Genomic DNA, 25,684 nt, shown 5'->3' on the forward strand with positions numbered 1-25,684 from the left:
CGAACTGTGAGATCATGACCTGAAGTCAGACACTTAACCAACTGAGCCACGTAGATGCTCCAAAATAATGTTTGTTTGTTTTTTTAAGGCAGTGCAAGTTTCTCAACATTATTTAGGAAATGTCAGTAATTACAATGGTTTGGTATTGTGTACTGAAGATCATAGTAAGAATATGTACACTGAGTCATATCCACTTACACTCTACCCTTTAAAGTGTATTTTGTGAACTGAGAACAAACTGAGGGTTGATGGGGGGTGGGAGGGAGGGGAGGGTGGGTGATGGGTATTGAGGAGGGCACCTTTTGGGATGAGCACTGGGTGTTGTATGGAAACCAATTTAACAATAAATTTCATATATTGAAAAAAAATAAAGTGTATTTTTTGGGATTTAGATTATCTTTAAACTGACTACACAATATAATAAACTATTAAATTGAGTGCCAATGTTTAAGAAATGACCACTGTACTTGAGGTAGAAAAGCACTTGAATCTGTGATGAGAGTTTTTTTTAATTACTAAAAAATATTTTTTTAGAGAGAGAGAGTGCAAGTGGGAGAGAGTGGCAGAGGGAGAGAGATACTGTTTTTTTTTATGCTTATTTTTTAGAGAGAGAGAGTGCAAGTGGGGGAGAGTGGCAGAGGGAGAGAGAGAGAGATACTCTTTTTTTTAATGCTTATTTTTGAGAGAGAGAGAGACAGAGTGCAAGTGGGGGGAGGGGCAAAGAGAGAGATGGAGACACAGAATCTGAAGCAGGCTCCAGGCTCTGAACTGTCAGCACAGAGCCCAACGCGGGGTCAAACTCACGAGCCGTGAGATCATGACCCGAGCTGAAGTCAGACACTTAACCGACTGAGCTACCCAGGTGTCCTGAGAGAGAGATAATCTTAAGCAGGCTCCACTTGGAACCCAGTGTGGGGCTTGATCCTACAACCCTGGGATCATGACCTGAGCCAAAATCAAAATCGGACACTCAACTAACTGAGCCACCCAGGAGCCCCGAGCTTATTTTTTATTGTAGTTTCATGCACCTTGTTGAATTCAACAAGTTCAACCTTGTGGTTGAATTCATTTCATCACATTGTTTAGTTATGGGGAATTTTGCACTTGTTGTGCACAAAGCAGAAAGTCCCTTTATAAAGCTTGAACAAAGGTTCATTCATTCATTCCTTTTGCAAGTTTCACAGCACTCTCAGTGTGCCAGGCACTATGCTAGGTGCTAGGTATACACAGATAAGAGGTGATCATGTTCTAAAGGAGATCCCCAACATTAGCTGGGGAGATAGAGCTAAGGCTTGTGACAGAGCTATGCTCAAGAGATTCTGTATCAATGATCCAATGGCACCATAATGCTGAGTAACAACCAACCATAAAACTTGAGCAATATAGGACAATAACTGTTTATTTCTCATACATCTGGGGTGGTTGCCTAAGCAGTTCTGCTGATCTTGGTTGGGCACCCTGGAGTGCATGGCTGCTGTTGGCTGATCTAGGATGCTCTCATCAGAATGATTCATCTTTGCTCATGTGTCTCTCATTATCCAACAGGCATGTTCTAATGGCTTAGACACAAGAAGTGCAAGCCCAACTACACAAGTGATTTTTTAATTTCTGCTTAAAAACCTCCCATTAGTCAAAGCAAGTTGCATGGGTGAGACTAGAATCAGAGTTATATGACACAGGGCATGGATACAGACAGGAGAACTGGGGTCAGTACTGCAATCTATTACAGGCTCTGAACACATGGACTAGGGACATCTAACAGCCTAAAGAGATAGGAATGGTTTCCCTCAGAAGGGATAGTGACTTGAGTTGAATCTTTTTTTTTTTTAATTTTTTTAATGTTTAGTTTTGAGAAAGAGAGAGAGAGACAGAGTGTGAGTGGGGTAGGGGCAGAGAGAAAGGGAGACACAGAACTCAAAGTGGGCTCCAGGCTCCATGCTGTCAGCACAGAACCCAACGCGGGGCTCAGCCTGAACTCAGAAACTGTAAGATCATGACCCAAGCCGAAGTTGGACGCTTAACCAACTGAGCCACCCAGGTGCCCCTTGAGTTGAATCTTGAAAGAGAATGGAAGTTAGCTAGATTATACAGAAGGGACGGTATGTTTAGCAGAGCAACCCACACGAGCTAAGAACTTCAGAGATTATTAAGTACTTCTACATGTTTGCTCCATAGGATGTATATACCCTTTATCTCTTTTCCTCATTTCCTATTTGGAATTTAGATGTGAGTCCTAGATGTATAGCAGTCTTCTTTTTAGCATGACATAATAATCATCAGATTGAAGGTCTACAGAAAGATCGCACCTAACAGCATCACTGAGCCACTGAAATGGCCTTGTCAATGGGTCAGCACCCAAGAACTCCTGCAAAATACCCTGGGGAACTACCCTGCTGCTTAGTGCTGCAAGCACAATTATGTCCCTTTCTTCCTTCAATGAAAACTCCAGTTCCTTCAGTCAAGCTGACTCCAGATGCTTTGCATCAATTGCAAAAGTGGTGACACTATTTCTCTCCAGGATGAAGTTTCTAAATTTCTGGAGTTTCAAGTGCTCTGGAAAAGACAGAACCCTTATCCTGGCCTCCACATCATCACTGCCAAACATCAACAGATGCACCTTGGACTCTCATGGCAGGTCCTTCTTCAGTATTCAGTTTGACCACCACTGTCCTCCTTGAGACCACTGTTACCTGTTATCATGATTCCCTTTATCAGGGTTTAGGCCAGTCACGCAAGGAGCCCAGGATCCTAGGTTGTTCCTTATCCCTTGCATTTCATCCCCAATGGCCTTGTACATCTGACCCCATTTCCCAGATACCCCACCTCCTGAAACCCTCAGCAATTCATTGTCAGAAGTGGCAAAATCCCTCTTTTTTCAAGGTCTCTGAATTTTTTCTCCACTTTTTTGCTCTAAAGGGACACTGCTTCCTCTGCTTCTCAAGCTGTGGCTCTTTTTCTCCCACCTCCCACAGTGGAATAATTGGTGTCCTTCATTATTCTTTAATATTCCTCATTGCTGCTTCCAGACTGTTCTGCTTCCCCCCTTCCGAGCAACTGCCCAGCTTTGATTCTGACATTAACCAGGCTATGCTACCCTCATTGCAGCCATATGGCCACTCTCACTTTTTGACTCAGCTCCTACACAATCTCAACATCCTTAAAGACGATCCTTCTAAAATACTAACTTCTGGGATACCTGGGTGGCTCAGTCAGTTAAGCATCTGGCTCTTGACTTCAGCTCAGGTCATGATCTCATGGTTCGTGAGTTCAAGCCCCACATCAGTCTCTGTGCTGACAGTGTAGAGCCTACTTGGGATGCTCTCTCTCTTCCCCACCTCCATTCATGCTCTCTTTCTCAAAATAAATAAATACACTTTAAAAATAAATAAATAAAATACTAACTTCCCAAATCCTTGACCTCCTCTGGTCAAAAAAGCCTGTCGTCCTCCTTAACTTAGTTATTCCCCTCAAGCCCTTGTTTCACCTCTTATCCTGCTTAGATTCCATGGCCCTTTATTACAATCACTCTTTTGAATTCACCCTTGGTTCCCTTTCCCCTCTCTCATTTCGTTACACTCTTCTGACAGCACACAAGCCTTAATTAAATCTAACTCTCCACTTATGTCTACACAAGTGCAACAGCTGAACATGGCTGGGACATTCACACACCTATGCTACTGCTCCCACTTTAAGTTCATGACCACGCACCTCACAAAGGCCATCAATCCTACTTACATTACCCCAGCATACCCATCCTCATAAAGGGTCATTCCACACCTTCTCTCTCTTCAAAATTTCCACAACTTTTTCCCTATCTTCAGACTCAGATGTCAACCTTGTTAACTAGTTCACTGAGAAAATAAAAACGGTAAGAAGAAAATCATCACAAACTCCCAGAACATCATTTCCCTACCTACCTGCATCTGGGCTCATATAGTCTACATCCCTCCTATTAATAAGGATGAACTCTATGTGCTTCTAACTTGGGACAACTCTCCACTTGTGTCCACCTTATTCCATCACTCTAACCATTCTCCTCTCTGTCCTGGACCATTTCCACCAGTAAATAAACAAGCTGTAATTACTCCCATCTTAAAATTAAAAAAACCAACAAACTGTCTTTTGACCTCACTTCCAACTACTGTCCCATTTCTCATCTCCATCATACAATGATAGCTGGTTATCTTCCCTACTTCCAATTCCTTTCCTCCCAACAGATTTTCAAGCTTATGACTCTATAGAATGTCTTCCTGTCAACGTCATTAATAACATCTTGCTATATCCAGTTGTAAATAACCAGTCTCTATCTTTCTTAATCTTTCTGAAGGTTTTATCACAACTGATTACTCCTTTCTCCTTGAAATACTTTTTCCTCCTTGCTTCCAGGACACCACATCCCCTTGTTTTCCTCCTAACTTGCTAGTGACTGCTTCTCCTGGTTTCCTTTGTTCTCTTCTCTATCTCCCACTCTTCCAGATGTTCTCCTCCAGTCTCTTGGCTCTACATACCATCTCTATCTTGATGACTCTCAAATGTGTGTCTCCAGACTGGACCTTGCCTTTGAACTCCAGGCTGTATATTCACCTGCCTACTCCAACATTCCCACTTAGGTGCCCAACAGACATCTTGAAATTGACACATCTCAAATAAAAACTCCTGATTTCCACCCCTAAACCTAATTCTTCCCATTTTTGAAAATGGCAACCATATCCTCGAGTTGGCCCAGACTCCCTCTCTTACTCTTATCCCCAAATCTGATCCATCAGTGAATTATTTGACTACCTTTAAAATATATGTTTTAATAGATACTGTGGAATCCACTACCTTCACTGCTACTACCCTGATCCAGGCCACTGGTCTCTTGCCTAGCTTCCTAGCTGATCTCCCATCTTCTGCCCTTAACTGTTTATTCCCCTCACTGTATCCCAAATGATCCTTTTAGAATATAAGTCATTCCCAAATTCATACCCTCCAGTAGCTTCCCATTTCATCCCAAGTGGGAGTCAAACTCCCACTAATAAAGACAAACACTCAACTTCCTTGTTTACTCCCCTATTACTCACTCTGATTACTCACTGTTTTCCTTGTGATTCCTAGCTTAGTACCATTGCACTTGCCTGTTTTCTTTGCTTGGAATGGTCTTTCCTGAAATATTTTGTTTGATTTTCCCCCTCAACTCCTTCAAGTCCTCGCCAAAATGTTACTTTCTCTGATCCCACAATTTAAAATTGGAATAACCCCCACCCGTGTCACAATCTCTCTCTTCTTTTCTTATTTTTCTTCATATCACTTATTGCAATCTGATAAACTACACATTTTATTTACATGCTTGTCCCCATCCAGTAGAATGCAAGCTCCACAAAGGCAGGGATTTTTCTCTTTTGTTCACTGCTACTTTTAGGGCCTACAGAAAATCCTGGTGTGTAATAAGCAACCAACAAATATTTTTGGAATTTATTGCATAAAGAAGATTATGATGGAGAGTAGAGAGACACCCACTCTTAAAAGGTGCTTAATGGCATGCCAAAAAATTTTCACCTTGTCTATAATGAGCTCAATTGCAGTTTTTCATCAGAGAAGTGACTGGGATTAGATCCATAAAATGAAAGCTCACTCTAGCTGTAGGGTGGAGGAGGTAGACTGGAGCGGGTAGGATTGGAGGTTGAGGGAAGAGTTGAAGGGCTTTTGGTGGAAATTCAGGCCAGAAAAATTGAGAGCCTGAGCAAATACAGTGTCTGTGGACAAAAAGAAAAGGGAAGCAAATGTGAGTTATATAGGGGTAGAACAGACAGACCTGGTGATCAGTGTGACACATGGGGTTGGAACCCACCAGAAAACACCTCTTTATTCTCCCCAGATTTCATCCCCAGAAACTCCTTGACTAGGTCATCATGGATCACCTATGTCAATCTGTGAAGATCTTTTGAAAGCCTGGAGGTAGAATTCTCAGATCATATTCTGGCCCAATTCCAGATAAGGCATGCACTGTCCAATAATGACAAACTCTTGAACCACCAACAGCATATAAAATTGAGCTTTATGAGGAACTCCTCTTTATTCCCCATTTTCTCACCCTCTCTGTCCTATTAAGGGGCCTCAAGAAAGTAAGCATCAACAAGAAACTTAACGCCATGTTTACCTTTTCCCTCATCCTGACCTACCCTAACCCAACTTGTTCTCCTACTATTGAAACGAATACTTTCAAACACAGAGATAAGGGCCAAGGGAATCCCCAGCCAGGTGTCCACCCCCAGGGCCCAGCTCACGGAAGCAGGTTCTACTGAAGGCATTGTCCATTTGATAAAAGGATTTATAGCAATCAAAATTCCCTTCCTGGCACACTTTTTCAGAAGGTGTTGGTTCCCTAGGATGCTGAGGTCCAACCTCTGTAGCCTGCAGATGTTTAGCCAGCAGAAAGTTCTAGTCCTCCAGAATCTATTCTCTAAATCCAGCCAATACCCTCACCAGTCCTGATGCTAGGCTTTGGTAAGTAACATAGGGCTGATGACCAATGCAGGGAGTATAATGTCACTCAAGTTTCAGGTCTTGACATTCATATTGCAGACTGAGGCATACTGAGAAAAAGCACAGAATTCTGGAGCCCTCATGTGAAAATGCACTCAAGGAAAGCCTGCTATTCTTTTAACATGACAGTGAACAGGAAAGACATGTAGCCAAGTACAGCAGTGAAGAAACTCCAATCCTAGTACACAGGGAGTGATTGTCTGGGTAAAGATAGGGATGAATAGTATAACCAGTGGAAAGATTCTTCCTGACTTCTGAGAAAATCAGACTCTGGCTCAGTGGCTGACTCTTTACCATTTGAGTGGGTCCCCAGACTATAAAGATGGCAAAAGTCCAAGGGATGGAGGGATGGATGGACACAAAGCTCTGCTGAACAGAGGGCCCTGGGAGACAACTCTCTTGAAATCATGCTTTGAGAAACACCTAAAGTACACACAACCTTTTGTCAGGATTCTTAAGGTAATTGGATATTGCAAGTTGATATAATTTTGTGTTTATATGATGATCAAATGTACATTTTTCTAGACAGATGGTATTTATCTTTCATCAGATTTTCTGACACTCAAAAAGAAAGAGAGTCAATCCATACAACCTTAACTGAATTTTCTAATATGGTCCATTTGCCACATTTCAAGTGTTCCGTGGTCTCATGTGGTAGTGGCTGCTGTGTTAGTGCACACACATAACATTTCTTTGTCACAGAAAGTTCTATGGATGGTGCTGACTTACAGAAATGGTGTTTTTCTCTATAAAAGTTCTGTAAGAAGGCTTGGATATCAGATACCCACATTCAAATTTCTTTTGGTGCTGTGGAATACCACAGATATGCTTAGAAGATGCATATCTGAACATGCTGACTACCACCAGATGCTAGTAACCAAATGAGACTTTTCTTTAGCTGGTTGGCATTCTACCAGCACAAATTGCTATCAAGAAAAAGATGGTGGGTGATATGAATTATTGAATGCCCTCATTATATTTGGGAAGGCTTCAGAAAAGCATGAAAAGAACAGCAGAAAAGGCTGGATTAAAATTATCAGGGTTCATCATTGACAAAGACTTGGTTTCTCTCTTTTTTCCTTTTACATGAGGCTAGTAGAATCCCCCACAAGGTCTTCAAGGACTGAGGATTACATGGTGATATAGGAAATTTGGGCAGTTATTTCCTCTTTATGAAGATTAAATTTCTATTCCTATAACTGTAGAAAGAGTTCTGCCCTGAATGAACTGTCAACTACTCTTAGGAGCACAGCAAAAGAGAATAGACTCAATAGTCCTGTCCATGATCATTCAGAGAGGCAGCATTGCCTGATGAGTAAGACTGGACTTTGATATCAGACCAGAGTTGAGATATAGACTTTTCCCCTACAAACCATGCAATTGTGGATACACTGTTTAGCTTCTCCATGCCTCTATTCTGTCATCTGGAAAAACGGAACTTATCTCCCAAGGCCACAGCAAAGACAACAATACTATGATCCAAATAAGCATGAAGTGCAGGGTTTAGCTTGTAGCCAGCCCTGAACAAGCAGGAGCTTTTAGTCTCTTTCATAGTCTTCATGTTTCCTAATTCCTTACTGGGAATGCCCTCTGTTTTGGGTTTTGGATACCCTGGGTTTTTTATTACTGTGAACACCTATTTTTCTTTTCTTTTCTTTTCTTTTCTTTTTTTTTTTTTTTTTTTTTTTTTTGAGAGAGAGAGAGAGAGAGAGGGAGAGGGAGAAAACAAGTGCGGGAGGGGCAGAGGCAGAAGGGCACAGAGGATCCAAAGTGGGCTCTGTACTGACAGCAGAAAGGCCGACACGGGGCTCAAACTCACAAACTGTGAGATCATGACTTGATCTGGATGGAGTAAGACGCTTAACTAACTGAGCCAAGCAGACACCCTGTGAATACCTATTTCTTAATGGCTGCTCCCAGCCGAGCCTTTCCAAAAATTCTTCCTGATTTATGAGTCACAAACTAAAGAGGCTAAGATCTGTGGTATTACATGTAGGGAAAGAGGTGGGGCAGCTACTTGTACTGAGAATTATGCCAGGTGTTTCATTAATTGTTAAGATCACCGTATCCATCACAGTGTTATATGTAATAGGGAAACTGGGAACAATCTAAATGCCTGACAGAACATTGGAACATTGGCTTTGACAAATCATTTCAAAGTAATGTCTCCCATTAATATTTGTTTACATGCATAAATGATTATTACATTGTATGAGGTGGAAAAATCTGAGCCAAACACCCCTCTGTCCCAGCATCCCCTAGAGACACTTGTGTAAATGCATGCCAGGAGGCATGTTGAGAATATTCAGTTATATGGGAATGCAAGCTGGTGCAGCCACTCTGGAAAACAGTATGGAGGTTCCTCAAAAAACTAAAAATAGAACTACCCTACGACCCAGCAATTGCACTACTAGGCACTTATCCAAGGGATACAGGTGTGCTGTTTTGAAGGGACACATGCACCCCCATGTTTATAGCAGCACTATCCACAATAGCCAAAGTATGGAAACAGCCCAAATGTCCATCGATGGATGAATGGATAAAGAAGATGTGGTGTATATATACAATGGAGTATTACTCGACAATCAAGAAGAATGAAATCCTGCCATTTGCAACTATGTGGGTGGAACTGGAGGGTATTATGCTAAGTGAAATTAGTCAGTCAGAGAAAGACAAAAATCATATGACTTCACTCATATGAGGACTTTAAGAGACAAAACAGAGGAACATTAAGGGAAGGGAAACAAAAATAATATAAAAACAGGGAGGGGGACAAAACAGGAGACTCATAAATATGGAGAACAAACTGAGGGTTACTGGAGGGGTTGTGGGAAGCCGGGATGGGCTAAATGGGTAAGGGGCACTAGGGAATCTACTCCTGAAATCACTGTTGCACTACATGCTAACTAATTTGGATGTAAATTTTAAAAAAAATTTAAATAAAATTTTAAAAATTAATTAATTAATTAACATTTTGTAACACCAAAAAAAAAAAAAAAAAAAAAGAAGAAGAAGAAGAAGAAGAAATTCTATATCCGTAACAGTTACAGGATGATTCAAATTATCTAACTTATGCTGGATGAACTGTAGTACCTTATGCTTTTTAGGGAATAGTCCATTTTATGTAAGTTGTCAAATATATGTGTGAAGAGTTTTTCACAGTATTCTCTTTACCCTTTTAATGTCTTCAGGGTCTATAATCAAGTTCCCTGTTAAATTTTTGCCATTAGTAATTTGTGTTTTATCTCTTCTTTGTCAACCTTGCAAGAAGTTTATCAAATACATTGATCTTTATGAAGAAAAAAAAAAGAATATACAGTCATAGCTCCAAACTACAAACATTTCAGATGTCCATTAACAAGACCATGGACAAATAATGGTATATTCACACACAGAATGTTACAAGGATAATAAAAACAAATTTTTAAACTGTAACTCTATGAAACAACGTGACGAATTTTACAAGGATAATATGAAATGAAAACAGCAAAGTTCAAAACTGATTCTATTTACATAAAGGTCAAAACAGAGAAATTATAATTGTCTTGTTTAAGATGATAAAGTACAAGGAAAAGCAAGGAACCACTTACCATGGCAGTGTAAGTAACTGAGTAACTAGGGTGGGGCGAGACTATGGGAGGCAGGGGACACTGAAACAGCTCTGACAAGGTCCTGGTTTTGTTTTGTTTTGAAGTGGTAGTTCCTATTTATATTACTTCTTAAACTGTACCTTCATGCCCTTATTATAATTTCATAATATAAAATGTTTTTCAATAAAGAAAAGGGAAAACAAGCACAAATCTATACTTTCCAATGTGATCTCAATTACAGAGATTTCTGCATGCATGGGGGAGAAAAGATCAACAGTGGTTTTCTCTGGGCAGCAAAATGTAAAGGGATCTATATTGCTTTCCTTAGAGATTTCGTATTTTTGAAATTTTTAATAATGAACAGTACTACTTTTATAATAAGAATAGGGGCGACCAGGTCACTCAATATGTTAAGCATCTGACTTCCCCCTCAGGTCTTGATCTCATGGTTCATGGGTGTGAGCCCCGCCTCTGGCTCTGTGCTGACCGAGCCTGGAGCCTGCTTCAGATTCTGTCTCCCTTTCTCTCTGCCCCTCCCCCGCTCACATGTGTCTCTCCCTCTCTCTCAAAAATAAATAAACATTAAAAAAAAAAAAAAAGAATAAAAAGCAAAACCACCAACCGCTCAGTTCTGGCTCTTCAATTTACATCTCAGCATGGAATCACTTTGAGAAAGAAAAATTTCTCTTCTCCTTTCCAGGGAGAAATTGGGAGAGAGGGAGAGTCACACAATTAAAATCCTACTACTACAGGTTGGTCATCTGTGTCAATGACGAGGCCTTGGGTAGCTCACTCAATGGAAATCAGCAAAGATACTTCCTAGATTATCCTAGAACTCCTATAACTCCCTGCCTGTTGTTTCAAAGTCTAGAAAATGAGCCAGAAACTGAGCAAGAAGAAAGAGGTATTGGGATTAACTACCACTTTTTAACTCATCATTGTCATAACATTAATTAATGTTGCAGGCATTAATCCTACCCTAACATTCACAAGAATTCAATAAAGTAGATACATATTTGACACTGATATTCTAGGGCTCAGAGGGGTGGAAGGACTTAGCCAGATGTCTGAATGCATTTCAGTGGCATTTTGGCCATGGTTTACATTTACTTGAGTTTTCTCATCTATTGTTTACACTCACAAAAATCATGCAAAATAGTTCAGAGTAGTTGTGTGATTTGCCCAAGGACACACAGCTATCAAGAAGCTATAATTTTTAATAACTTGTTTCTTTTTGTCTTGAGGGGGTAATATTTTTCCTGTACCCCAACTAAATGCCAATACATCTATGTTCTCCCATACTTTTAGTTATGACATCTACGTAATTATCTAATTATAATCTCCTGTAAGAAGCAATGAAGATGTTGAACATGACACAGAGGCCGCAAAAATGTTATGTCCCTAAATCCAGTGGAGTGAGCAGGCAGGTACAATCCAGAAATAGCATTCAAGTTTTCTCTTTTTTTTTTTTGCAACAGAGATGAGATTAAGGTATAAGAGTAAGGTTTAAGATCTTGTGGGTTAGTAATTGTCTGATTCCCCTATCGACCTCATCTCTCAGGTCTCCAGGGTTCGCTCTTCTTTTTCTACTTTGCCCTAAGGGAGTTAACCTTCGCAGCTGCCTTCAAGGACCCTACTTTCCGGCTCCCAGTCCTGAGGAGAACGCTTCCTCCTTGGCTTCTCCCGGCAAACCTCGAGCAGAATCTCCCAGCCCTTGAGTCTTCTCAGGGTTAAAGCTGCTAAATATCAAGGCTACCCAGGAGTGAGTGCTTTCTCAACACCGTCTTGGAAGGTGGGTCACTATTTTGGCAGAAGGGAGAGGGCAGTGGAGTTCGTTCTGAGTAGGGACGGTTACGCAAAATGCAAGGAGGAAGAGGAAGCTGATAGGGGAATTGGTGAGTCAGAAGAGAAAAGGACGACTTGGCTAGCAGTGAGCCTCTCTAAAGCGGTGGAGAAGCCTAAGCCATTATCAAGGTAAGAAGAGAGTTTTCTCTGGATCACCTCCACAGCAGAGCCACTGTCCTGGGGCTCCTGGAGCGGAGTATCAGAAAACCTCCGACAGCTTTGCTGGGGATTTTAATGGCAATGGGAGAAGAGGGGGTTGTGGAGGGAGGCTAAATCAGAATCACCTGGAAAATCTCCTCGAAAAAGCACAAGCTTCTTGCCAGCACCTTCCTCAACCCCACGCAGCTCCATTCCTGAAAGGATCTGGAAAAGCCTAGAATGCCAGTAGGGCTGTCCTGATAGATGTTTTGTAGATGGTTCCCTAATGCATCTAACTTGTTCAGATCCTGGCTTCTGAACTCAAGTTTCTATACTTCCTGTGGCTTCTCTGATCAGGTGCTGGAGCGTGGCAGGCAGGAGGTTCAGAGAGCTGTAGATTTTCTCTAGCTCAAGTGAGGTGTGATGTGATAATTGAAAGCTCTCAGACCTGAGACTCAAAAGACCTGGGGTCTGATTCAGGTAGAGCTATTTCCACCATGAAGTCAATCAATTAAAGTTCAGCTTACTTATTCTGAAAAACAGGTGTGTGGCTTATCACTGTCCTGTATATCTAGCTGGATTGTTGACAAATGGGGTTTCAAAGTTGTGGAGTGCTACTATTCAGATGTAAAATAGGATTAAGTTAGTAAGATTAAGTTATGAAGCCAGCACATCAGCCAGAGTAGAAGAGACTTGTGTCTTGTTTGGACTCAGACAAGTCTAGAACTTCTAGTTGGAATTGAAACACATTTATATGTGCCAAATAAAAATATCTTGCCCCATCTTCCTTACCCGGATCAATTAGGGCATCTCAAACAGGAAAAACTACTCTACAAATGTTCATCATTCAGTCATCACTCAGTAGATGTTTCTTGAGTGCCTACTATGTCCGGACACTACTGTTGGCACTGGAGTCACAGCAATGGTGAGGACCCGGGTCCAGACCTCTTTGTACTTTAGTCTGGTTAGTGTTTGTTAGTATAAGGTCACCTTGCCTAGGTGCTTACCTCCATGGTTTTCCTGGGTTTATGGCTATATGTGTGGATGCCACTTTCCCCAAGCCAGCTCTCATCTCTCGGTTTGTGAAAATATTTCATGCCATCTTTAATTTTGGGTTATGGGAGCATAATCTCACAGGGGAATCTAAGTTAGGAATGTGCCAATGGGTGGAATCCAGGGCTCTTAAATTGCCATCTGTTAATTTTTTCCTCAGAATTCTTCATTTTGTTTCTAAAAGGCTACATACACAGTACCCATTTGGGGGTTATCCACTATTCGGCCCTCTGGAATCAGGCTGAGGTCATCCACCCTGGCGCCTCATGGTCCCTGAGCCTGACATGGGTGCTCCCTCTTGGGGGACAGTGATGGTAGGATGTGATGAGGGTTTTCTCCTTTTTTTCTTCTTTGCCTGAGCTAGTTAGACAAGAGAAGTAGTCTGAGTGGTCTCATGCCCTCCAATATAGTTTTTATTTCTTCTTTAAAAATTTTTTTTTGTGGGCGCAGCTGGGTGGCTCAGTTGATTGAGCATCCAACTTCTGCTCAGGTCATGATTTCACCGTTTGTAGGTTCAAGCCCCGTATCAGGCTCTGTGCTGACAGCTCAGAGCCTGGAGTCTGCTTCGGATTCTGTGTCTCCCTCTCTCTCTGCCCCTCCCATCCTTGCTCTCTCTCTCTCTCTCAATCAAAAATAAAATAAAACATTAAAAAAATTTTTTTTTAATTTTTTTAATGTTCATTTCTTTTTTTTTTTAATGTTTATTTATTTTTGAGACAGAGAAAGACAGAGTGTGAGCAGGGGAGGGGCAGAGAAAGAGGGAGACACAGAATCCAAAGCAGGTTCCAGGCTCTGAGCTGTCAGCACAGAGCCCGATGCAGGGCTTGAACCCACGGATTGTGAGATCACGACCTGAGCCACCCAGGTGCCCCATTAATGTTCATTTATTTTTGGTAAATTTGAGCAGGCCCTGTGCTGACAGCAGGGAGCCTGATGTGGGGCTCAAACACATGAACTGTGAGGTCATGATCTGAGCCAAAGTTGGAGGCTTAGCCACCCAGGCACCCCAGGTTTTATTCCTTATTAATAAATATTTTTAAAAAATAATGTTCATGAGGGGCACCTGGGTGGCTCCATCAGTTGGGTGTCTGACTCCCTCACATCATGATCTTGTGATTCGGTTCATGAGTTCGAGCCCCACATTGGGCTCTGAACTGTCAGCACCAAGTGTCTCCCTCTCTCTCTCTGCCCCTCCCCCACTCATGCTCTGACTCTCTCTCAAAAATAAATAAACTTTTATTTTTTATTTTTTTTTCAATATATGAAATTTATTGTCAAATTGGTTTCCATACAACGCCCAGTGCTCATCCCAAAAGGTGCCCTCCTCAATAGCCATCACCCACCCTTCCCTCCCTCCCACCTCCCATCAACCCTCAGTTCTCAGTTTTTAAGAGTCTCTTCTTATGCTTTGGCTCTCTGCCACTCTAACCTCTTTTTTTTTTTTTTTCCTTCCCCTCCCCCATGGGTTTCTGTTAAGTTTCTCAGGATCCACATAAGAGTGAAAACATATGGTATCTGTCTTTCTCTGAATAAATTTTTAAAAATTAAAAAAAAAACTAATGTTTATAATTTTTTTCTAGTTTTCATTAATACACATTCAGTGTAGAAACTACTTTTTTTTGGAGTAAGGTTAACTGTACCATATTATCAAACCTATGCCTCTGACTTTCTTAATATCTTGCTCCATGTAATTGAGGTAGTATTGGTTCTGTGCTCAATACTCAATGGAATCACCTACACTTTATTTTATTATTTTTTGTATTTCACCTAAATTTCAGTAACTGATACTAAAGAGACATCTGTGTGCATTTTAAAGGACAAGTTTCTTTCTCTCAGTGAATCCCACTCAGTTATCTGCTCTCCAGCAATGACTATGCCTCACCCCATATGCAGCTATTATTTATTCAACAAGTGTTTAAAGAGCCTTAAGCAGTTATAAGTTTCATGTACCTGTAAATAAGATAAGACATACCATTTACCCTTAAGTTACAGCGGCCCAGTGGGAGAGACATTCACCTACAGTTATTTAAAGTGAGAGATGGATGGTACTGGAAAGTTTGGGGAACAACTAAATCTCAGGAAGAAGGGCTTCTAAATAACAAGGCAACTTTGAAAGACCTGAAAGTAAAGTATGGAGCCTCATGTGCCAAAAAGGAGGGGACTGACGGGGGGTCAGAGATCAGATCATGAAGGACTCTGGGGTACAAGACTTGGGGATTTTGATTTATTCCTATATGTACTGGAAAGTTATTGAAGGATTTCAAGGAGAGGAGTGATAGATTTGTGCTTTAAAATGATAGTTTTTGGCAGCAGTGGATGATGGAGAATAGAAACAGAAGACAGAGGCTACTTACTATCAAAGACCAGGCTAGCGATAAGCAGACCTCAGATTCTGACAACAGCAAGGGTGGAATTTGAGAAACTGAACAGCCAGGAAAGAACACTTGGAAAGGTGGACTAGGGTCTCTGGAATGGAGAGATCTCATGCCATACACTTCTCACAAATGCCTACCAGCTCCAAGGACTACAGAAGAGGTTGGTGCAGGACAGTGGGGGAGAGGCGGTGGTTAGATTAGAGATTGCCATAAAAAACTTGACTTGCCCTTTCTTCATGGAGCCATATCTGCTCATTTCTCCCAGGCCCTCAAGCCATCTCTATGGCTGATTACAGTCTCTGCAGAAATGAGCTTTGCCTACAGTATTCCCTGGCTGTCCTGGCTAGACCCAACACAGTGACAAGAGATGGGACTCACTCTATGAAAGCATATTTTCTTTCTGGCCAGGGTGAGTGCTCATGGTAAAAAAAAAAAAAAAAGGAGAGAACAGAATCAAAGGGTTTCCATGGGAATTCCTGAGAACCATGGATAACTAAAGCCTGGGTACAACTGGGGACAGAGTTAGAAGCCCTGGCTCCAGCTCTGAGAGAGAATGGGCATGAGGCCAGGAGCTACTGGCAGGCAAGGAGGACTCAGGGCCATTGATCCCACTCAGGATACTGAGTTGGCCCAAAGCCAGCATGGGGGAGAGAGAGTATTAACTTTGAAAAGTCTACATCCCTAATGCTTAGGAGATGCTAGCTTTTTCTTGAGTTGATTATAGGCCCTAGAGGCTCTGCATATAACTTTCTATCAGTTTCCTTATAAGTGTGCATGGGTCAAATTCTTCCCTTCTTTACTTTTTGTCTCTTTGCTGTGCTGTTTCCTATCTTTTTTCCAATTTTCCTTCATACTCACATTACCTCTGGGAGAAGATATCTTGCTAACGTCATTTCCTCAGTCTTTGGGGGTGGGGGCAGACCGGGGCATTCTTGGCCATTATTAGTAATAGCCTAGTTTTTAATCATTTCTTCTTGGGCTCAAGTTTAAAACACCTAAGCGTATATCTTAGCTGGTCCTGTTACAACCTTCAGGGCCAATAAAGGAATTACTGCTGATTGACATTTCCCTGGCATATAGCACGGTGATTTGGGCCATGAAGGAGACATGATCTTCACCGGATCCTTCTGGCACACAAGGAGGAAATATACTGTTGTAATGAATGGAAGAGAAGAGTTTCTGTGCCCCTGCCACACAAGGTTTGGCTTGGGTAAATACGCACTTCCCAGAAGGTTCAGGGGACTTCCAAGGGAAGCCCACGTGCTGGCAAAGCACGCTCCATCTCTTCAGGAAGCAAGTTATAAACTTCAAGAGTCACATTTGTGGCTGTCCAATTCCTCCTCTAAAATCTACCCTCTAGAATCTCTGCAGCTCTAGATATACAGGATGGTTTATGATCAGTATGAAGGCCATCTGGGTGACAGATATCAAAGCTATACACTTCCATATTTTTTGACTCCACAATCCCATTTCTGGGGATTTAGCTTACATACACATGTAATGATGTATGAACATAAAGGTCACTACTGAAGTTTTTGAAATGACAAAAAAAGCTGGGAACAATCCAAAAGCCTAACTGCAAGGAAACTAGTTAAATAAATCGTGGTACATGCATATAACAGAAATCTATGTAGTGGTAAAAAGGAATGAGGAAATGCTTTATGTGCTACCATGGAAAGTTCAGCAAAACATAAAGTTTATAAAGCAAGGTTTGGAGGGACGCCTGGGTGGCTCAGTCAGTTAAGCATCCAACTTCGGCTCAGGTCATGATTTCACAGTTTGTGGATTTGAGCCCAGCTTCCGGCTCTGTGCTGACAGCTCAGGGCCTGGAGCCTGCTTTGGATTCTATGTCTCCTTCCCTTGCTCTGTGCTCCTCCCCTGCTCATGCTCTGTTTTTCTCTGGCTCAAAAATGAATAAACGTTAAAAAAAATTTTTTTAAAGCAAGGTGTGTATAACTTGCTACTTTTTCTGTTATAAAGGGGAGGAGGGGAATTAAGACTACATATACATGTGCAAAGACAAAAAATGAACCCAGTTGCTACCTGGGGGCAAGTTGGGAAATCGGCAGATAGGGGACGTATATTGGAAGTAGACTTTCACGGTACAGTAATGACAAAACACCAGCTGGTAGATTAATTCTAGCTGTGAGCAGGGGCGCTTGGGTGGCTCCATTAGTTGAGTGTCTGACTTCAGCTCAGGTCAGGATCTCACAGTTTGTGAGTTTGAGCCCCATGTCAGGCTCTGTGCTGACAGCTCAGTATAATGAGTTACCATCTTAAGAATTCAAAAGAAAGAATTGTAGATTTCTTTGCTGCCACCTGAAACTTTTGCAAAGAAAGCTCCTGGATGGCTCTGTCCGTTAAGCATCTGACTGTCAATTTTAAGTCAGGTCAAGATCTCAGGTCGTGGGGTGCCTGGGTGGCTCAGTCGGTTGAGTATCCGACTTCGGTTCAGGTCATGATCTCACGGTTTGTGGGTTCAAGCCCCATGTTGGGCTCTGTGTCGACAACTTGGAGCCTGATGCTTGCTTCAGATTCTGTGTCTCCCTCTCTCTCTGCCCCTCTGCTGTTCATGCTCTGTCTCTCTGTCTCTCTCTCAAATAAGTAAACATTAAAAAAAAATTTAAAAAAAAATCCTATCCATGAGCAGAGAAGAGGTTACTGATGCAGCAACTGGTAAAATTCTTAGGTGTTCTTTCCCCCAGGAAAATACTGTGACCCATTGTCAAGGTATGTCATTACCCCTGTTCACAAAGAGCTCTAGCTGTTTTCTAATTTATGACTATAGGTTTCATCCACAGACACAGATGCTTGTCATAGTATTTCCCCTTGCTGTTAAAGACTTGGACTAGGACAGGCTCCGGCTGGCAAGCACCCGCCTTATTGCTCTCCTGCATGCGGAATTGTAGGAAGCCTTCTTTTAAATTCTAAGTCTGTGGATTTAATGTCCATGATAATGATACTTCTTAAAACAGTTTGAACCATGTGATTATTGCTTATTAAAAACTTTTTTAAAATTAGGGATAAGACCTGTCACCAGGAAACCAGCAAACCCTAAATCCAGCTCCAATTACTGTTTAGAAATACATTTTCTTTGTTAAAACTGGAAGGCAGAATATCTTAGGTATGTAGTGATATGTAAATTAGCACCTTGTGGGTGCCTGGCTGGCTCAGTCTGTGGAGTAAGCAACTCTTGACCTCAGGGTTGTGAGTTTGAGTCCCACATTGGGTATAGAGATTATTTAAAAATATAATCTTTGGGGTGCCTGGGTAGCTCAGTCAGTTGGGTGTCTAACTCTTGATTTTGGCTCAGGTCGTTATCTCACAGTTTATGGGCTCAAGCCCTGGGTTGGGCTCTGTGCTGACAGTGAGGAGCCTGCTTGGGATTCTATCTCTCTCTGCCCCTTCTCTGCTCACACTTGCTCTCTCTCTCAAAAATAAACATTAAACAAACAAACAAAATTTAATAAATAACCTTTAAAAAAATAAAAATAAAAATAAAAATTTTAAAAAACAAAAATTAGTACCTTGCTACTATTAATATTTTACACTATGTGAAATAGCTATTCTATCTCTCAATAGTTATTTATGCTAGGAAGTCACCCAAAATGATGATCCAGATTCATCTTAACCCATAACACTAACATATATATATGTTATATAAAAATAATGTTATATATATTATTATATATAAAATTATAAAATATATGTTATATAAAATATATAAACATATTTTATATATGTTACATATAAATATATAAACATATATGTTATATATGTTATATAAAATTATAAAATGTATATGTTATATAAAAATAACAATTATATATAATAATATATATTATATATAATTATATATAATATATATTATATAATTATATATAATATTTTATATTATATAATTATATATAATACTTTATATTATATATTATATATATTCTATATATATAATTTATATATAATATATGTATATATATAAATATATATACAATTAAAAATTATATATATATAAAATATATAAAATTATATATATATAATTTTTATTTTTTTTTAGAGAGTGAGTGTGTGCACACAAGAGGGGCAGAGGTATCTTAAGTAGGCTCCACACTCAGCACAGAGCCTGACATGGGGCTCATTCCCATGACCCTGGGATCATGACCTGAGCCAAAATCAAGAGTTGGGCACTCAACCAGCTAAGCCACCCACCTGGGCACTCCCATGGTCTTTTCATACAAAGTGAGCCTTGATTATAAAGGGATTAAATTGAGGGTTGCCACCAGTATATATGAGCCTTAGTGTGAATTACTAAGTGGAACTAATTTCTCTAGATATTTAACATCTAACAGCTGGAAAATCATCCTGACATTCTTATTCTGTTGGACTAAGATACTTTACTGTCACCTACCAGAACATTGTTTTTTAAAGTTTACTTATTCATTTTGAGAGGCTGAGAGAGAACAGGGGAGGGGCAGAGAGAGAGAATCTCAAGCAGTCTCTGTGTTCTAAGTGCAGAGCCTGACAAGGGGCTCAATCCCACAAACTATGAGATCATGACCTGAGCCAAAATCAAGAGTAGGACACTTAACCGACTGAGCCACCCAGGTGTCCCTCAGAGTTTTAAAGATTTTTTTTTATTTTTAAATAATTTTAAATAATAATTTTAAATAATAAATATCTTAAAGTTCTAATGAGATGGCATTCCCTAGGGTTGTACAGTATACAACCTGGCAATCTATACTGAGTAGCCCTGATTAGGTTGTGTCAAGCAGTTAAATATTCCTCCAAGCAGCACAGTGGCTAACAGGTCATGGCTCTTAGGTTGGCTTGCCACAACTTCCATAGGGTTGGCTATTAAAGAGACAACACTTCGAGACATATAGATTCAGATGTAAGGTCAGCATTGGGTCACTTCCTTATGTCCGTAGTCCCACAGGATGAGACCAAGCCAGAGGGGATCAGATGACAGGTGCCATGGACACTTGGCTCTGCCACTGAGGAGACAACTCCAAGCTCAAGCCAAGCACTTTTATAGCCTGCAACCATATTGTTCAGGGGATTGAAAGTCCTGTGCTTGCTTGAGATGAAGGAAGGTAATGAGAAATGGCCTATGGCAACCTCCCTCAAGATAGGGGAGGTGGGTGAGGTAATTCTTCATAAGTCAGCTGATCTCCCTTAGTTTCGGAAGGACATTTAACCAAAACTTGGGTCAGACTATGGTTAAGCTTTACCTAAGTGGCCTGTGTAGAGACATGCGTATCACCAAGGTGCCAGGGTGGAGCTGTTCCTCTACGTTGATGAAATATGACTGAGCTCAGTCATTTTTGGTAGGTCACTGGAAAAGAAAGACCATCAGGGAGGAACTAAAGAGCCTAAGATAAATAGAACTTACTGACACACTAACTGCAAAGGACAGGGATTGATTCAGAGAAGGATCTGTGCAGTTGGTTGTTAGAAATTTCCAGCACTCTAGCTGCTCCTTGCTCAGGATTAGGGAATAAAAGCAGATGGAAGGCAGACACCAAAACAGAAGCCTAACACAGCCCTTCTGCTTGTTCCTTAAGGTCCTCCACTTCAGCATGATGCTGCCAAAAAAAATGAGGCCACTGCTGTTCCTGGTTTCCCAGATGGCCATCTTTGCTCTATTATTCCATCTATATGGCCACAACTTCAACTCCCTGTCCACGAAGGAGGAGCCCAAGCCCATGCATGTGCTGGTCCTGTCTTCCTGGCGCTCTGGCTCCTCTTTTGTGGGACAGCTTTTTGGGCAGCACCCGGATGTCTTCTACCTGATGGAACCTGCCTGGCACATCTGGATGACCTTCACAGAGAGCACTGCCTGGAGGCTGCATATGGCGGCCAGGGATCTGATACGTGCCATTTTTCTGTGTGACATGAGTGTCTTTGATGCCTACATGAAACCTGGTCCTCGGAGACAGTCCAGTCTCTTCCAGTGGGAGGGGAGCCGGGCCCTGTGTTCCCCGCCTGCCTGCAATGTGTTCTCGCGGGATATGATCATACCTCAGGCTCACTGCAAACTTCTGTGCAGTAAACAGCCTTTTGAGGTGGTAGAGAAGGCCTGTCGCTCCTATAGCCACGTGGTGCTCAAGGAGGTACGCTTCTTCAATCTGCAAGTGCTCTACCCACTGCTGAGAGACCCTTCCCTCAATCTGCACATCGTGCACCTGGTGCGGGACCCCCGGGCAGTGTTCCGTTCTCGAGAACACACCACAGAGGAACTCATGACTGACAGCCGCATTGTGATGGGGCAGCAGAGGGAGAAACTCAAGAAGGAGGACCAGCCCTACTATGTGATGCAGGTCATCTGCCAAAGCCAGATGGAGATCTACAAGGCTGTGCAGTCCTTGCCCACAGCTCTGAGGCAACGCTACATGCTCATACGCTATGAGGACCTGGTCCGGGACCCCCTTGGCCGTACTGACCAAATGTATAAATTTGTGGGGTTGAAATTCTTGCCCCAGCTCCAGACCTGGGTGTACAACAGCACTCGAGGCAAGGGCATGGGTGGTCATGCCTTCCACACTAATGCCAGGAATGCCCTCAACGTCTCTCAGGCCTGGCGCTGGACCTTGCCTTATGCAAAGGTTTCTCGACTTCAAAAAGTCTGCAATGATACCATGACTTTGCTGGGCTACCACCTTGTCAGATCTGAGCAAGAGCAGAGAAACCTGTCACTGGATCTTCTGTCTACCTAGACCCTCTCCAAGTAAATCTGCCAAGAGGGTTGAGGAGACTCTGTCCCCACTTGGCACCAGCCTCAGCCACATTAACTGAAGTCTTCTGAGCCTTAATTACATTTCTATCAGTGTACATGTGAGCATGGGTTGTGTCCACACATGTTCAAGCTAGGAGATCTCTGTCTCTACTCATGCCAAGAAGAGATTCAGGAACCTATATGAGCAGCACATTACACTGCTGAAAAAGAAGTATCACCTTTCTTCTCTTCTTGGCCCTCCTATCTGTGTATACCTCAAAGACTTTGGGGCCTGGGGCCCTATTTGACACCACACAGTATCAGTGGAGTAAATCCATAAACTTCTCTGTCCCCAGCGGGACAGGAAAACCAGTGAAATGGGTCTTCTGCCAAAGAGCCCACCAGAATATTCCACAGGGATATGAACTCTGAGCCCATGGAGCTTCTGGTGGATTCAAAAAGGGAACAGAGAACAGGGTTGGATGCTTACTGGTGAGGCTGGCCATCACAGCTATCAGTTGTCACAAATACAAAGATCTCTGCACAACAGAGTGAGCTCTTAAACTCATAGTGTGGCTGGGCCCCTGTGGACATCATTTCCCCTCAGTGTTTTCCTATCACCTAGAAGATTTTGACTTGTGAAGCCGCCATCTGTTAACACTAAAATTCCAAATAGGATTCTGGTTGGAGTTTCCCCTTTTATGCTTTGTACTTACTTAGTAATAAACACTAATTCTTATAGAATCCTAACCTGATATCACAAACATCTTTATAGATTTTTAAAAATACTTTTTCTATTATCTATTACCCACACATTAAAAAAAAATGCTAAGACAGTGTTCGGTGTCAGATGATAAATTGAGTCTAAACTGATCAATACTGACCATCACATTATGTTCTTACGAATCTGTTGCTGGGGTACCTGGGTGGCTCAGTCAGTTGATCGTCCATCTCTTGATTTCAGTTCAGGTCATGATCTCATGGTTTGTGCAATCGAGCCCTGTGTCAAGATTCCCCTATTTGGGATTCTCTCTCTCCCTCTCTCTCTGCCCTTCTTCTCATACACACACTCTCTCTCAAAATAAATAAGATTAGACTTAAAAAAAAAAAAGAATCTGTAGAAAGTAGACAATCAGCAACTAAGCCAGACTCTCATTCTTGTGCAGGGTGTGAGTTGCAATAATATTGTATATATCACTCAAGGGTCTGAGCAAAGGGTTTTCTTCCTTCCTTCCTTCCTTCCTTCCTTCCTTCCTTCCTCCCTCCCTCCCTCCCTCCCTTCCTTCCTTCCTTCCTTTTTATTTTTTGAGAGAGAGAATGAGAGAGGGAAGCGGGGCTCATCCAAAGCAGGGCTTGAGCTCACCCAAACAAAGGGTTCTTTAATGTGATCCTCAGCCAGATGACCTCAGGTCTAGGATAGCTGGCGCTTTTCACCTCTTCCTGGTCACCTGTCCACATAACAGAGGTTGTTTCTCCCAGTCTTTGCAGCACCCCCTGGTCTAGTTATGCATCAGAATCTACTGTTAGACATTCATTTTGCTATGCCCCACCTGAGATCTGCTGGAATTGGAATCTGTCACAGTGGAGGCTGGGCTTTTGTATGTTGATCAAGCAACCCTGATGATTCTTTCATGGCCAGCCTGGCAAGACCACACCCTGCACAGAGCAGCAGCACTGTTTGCCTTCCTGCTCCAAGACAGATGTCTTTTCAGCATATGCCAAATATCCATGTTGCGTACTTTTGACATTGGTACTGTCCTCAAGTTGGAAGGAATAGGAAAAAGGTCTGTATCTGTCTGGACCTCCAGGGATCTCGGAGTCCTGACTTGTTTAAATTTCACCTTGGCCAAATCTGAAAGATACCATCATTTCATCTTTCCTTTTTTCCCACTCCCCCTTTGGACATGGTCCTCACTCCATAAAGTGTGCCCGATGTCAGATGGAAATTCTCACACTTGATTCTGCCGAGAAGCTCTCAGGCTGTGGTAGCACTGGTGACATGGGAGTAGCTACCCTTGCCAGCTGGATCTGGCAAAGTTCAATGACATGTGGCTCTAATGGAGTGAATTTATTCTAACATCCAAACCTAACCCACTCTAGGCACTCCTTAAGAGCCTAGGATCTCCCAAGCAAATGCTACTTGCCTCTACAAACCTTCCAAAACTGTGAAAGAGTGAAATTTCTCTAGCATTGGAAATAAGTCCAGAGCAGTAGGTTATGGTGCAAACAGAGTAAAGATCATTGGCGGGGAGCAGGGGAAGACAGCAATAGACTCAACCACCTCTGGTTTCCCCTTTGAAATTCCAGCCTTCACCTGAATTGTCTTAAAGTTAACAACTTCCTTAGGAACCACTTCTGTGGGATGCTGGAGTACAGAGCTGATTGCTTTTCCTTCTCCCAAGGAATCGTTATGTTCTCGTGAGTGCATGGGCTCCAGAACCATGCTGCCTGGGTAACCCTACCAGCTGGGTGACCGTTAACATCTCCATGCTTCAGTTCCCTCAACTGTAGGGTAGGTGGAATAATGGTGGCAGTGACTTCTGGCAACCCTTGGGAGGGCTGATGAGTTAATATATGAAACACGCTTAGCAAGCATCTGTCATGTAAGCAAGCACTCACTAAGGGGTAGTTGTGAATATCTTGATAACGACACTGGTTTTAGCCTTCTCAAGGACTATCTTCCATCATTTCTGGTAACATCCTTATTAAGGTGATGCTCAACAGCAGATCCAGAGCCCTTTATGGCGTTTCTGATCATAATGATACAATTAGATTTATAACTCTCTGATAGTCTAGTTTATGTATATCAGTTGTTTTCAACCCAAGGCAATTTTGTTTCCCAGGGGACACTGGGTGATTTCTAGAGACATTTTTGGTTGTCAGAACCGGTGGGGTGGGGTGTTACTGGCATCTAGTGGGGAGTGGCCAGGATGCTACTAAACATCCTATCGTGTACAGGAGAGCCCCCACTCCCACCCCCAACAAAAAATTCTCTGGTCCAAAATGTCAGTAGTACAGGTATTGAGAAACTTTATTCTACATTCATCAGATGGTGAATATATACAGTATGAAGAGCCAATGACTCAAACAGATTTCTCTTCTATCCTCACTCGGTCACATTCAGTCTTGATCAAATAGTACACCCCCAGGCCAAGCGTCCTGACTGGGCAGATGTCACAACCAGGGCTCTCCTGACACTCACTCAAATCATCTTAAAGGGAGTAAGTAGTGCAAGAGACATTATAAAAATACAGAACAGCATCACAGGGGTCTGACGAGAGGAAGTGAGCACAGGCAGGCTTCCTGAGACCAGTCATGCACTGACCAGTCTATGCCTTAACTGGTCTTGTCTTCTATCCACTCTAATTCAGTCAGCTGTGGCTAGAAGGGAAGACTTCAAAGAGGCAAAACAGTCATTTAGGTCCTCAAGGAGGATGGGCAGGACA

General features: G+C 42.0%; 1 protein-coding gene and 1 long non-coding RNA gene across 5 annotated transcripts in view; one reads left to right on the top strand and one right to left on the bottom strand.

The window, feature by feature from the left end:
* Positions 1-5,442: 5,442 nt before the first annotated feature.
* Positions 5,443-25,684, bottom strand: part of LOC128313211 (uncharacterized) — a 39,377-nt gene continuing 19,135 nt past the window's right edge. The window contains exon 3 of the long non-coding RNA XR_008293576.1: positions 5,443-5,735. This is a non-coding gene — a long non-coding RNA (uncharacterized LOC128313211). The remainder of the gene's footprint in view (positions 5,736-25,684) is intronic.
* On the top strand, positions 11,721-22,988 carry CHST4 (carbohydrate sulfotransferase 4). Of its 4 annotated transcripts, none has more exons than XM_053210346.1 (3): positions 11,721-11,907; positions 15,792-15,935; positions 21,088-22,988. In XM_053210346.1, the coding sequence occupies exon 3, from the start codon at positions 21,103-21,105 to the stop codon at positions 22,237-22,239; it is 1,137 nt and encodes a 378-aa protein (XP_053066321.1). In that variant the 5' UTR covers positions 11,721-11,907; positions 15,792-15,935; positions 21,088-21,102; the 3' UTR covers positions 22,240-22,988. The 4 variants fall into 4 exon arrangements, with proteins under 4 accessions (XP_053066321.1, XP_053066320.1, XP_053066319.1 ...); XM_053210344.1 differs by lacking the exon at positions 11,721-11,907 and adding an exon at positions 11,914-12,089; XM_053210345.1 differs by lacking the exon at positions 15,792-15,935 and having other exon boundaries at positions 11,722-11,907.

Source organism: Acinonyx jubatus, chromosome E2 (assembly GCF_027475565.1).
Source record: "Acinonyx jubatus isolate Ajub_Pintada_27869175 chromosome E2, VMU_Ajub_asm_v1.0, whole genome shotgun sequence".
NCBI classification, from domain to species: domain Eukaryota; kingdom Metazoa; phylum Chordata; class Mammalia; order Carnivora; family Felidae; genus Acinonyx; species Acinonyx jubatus.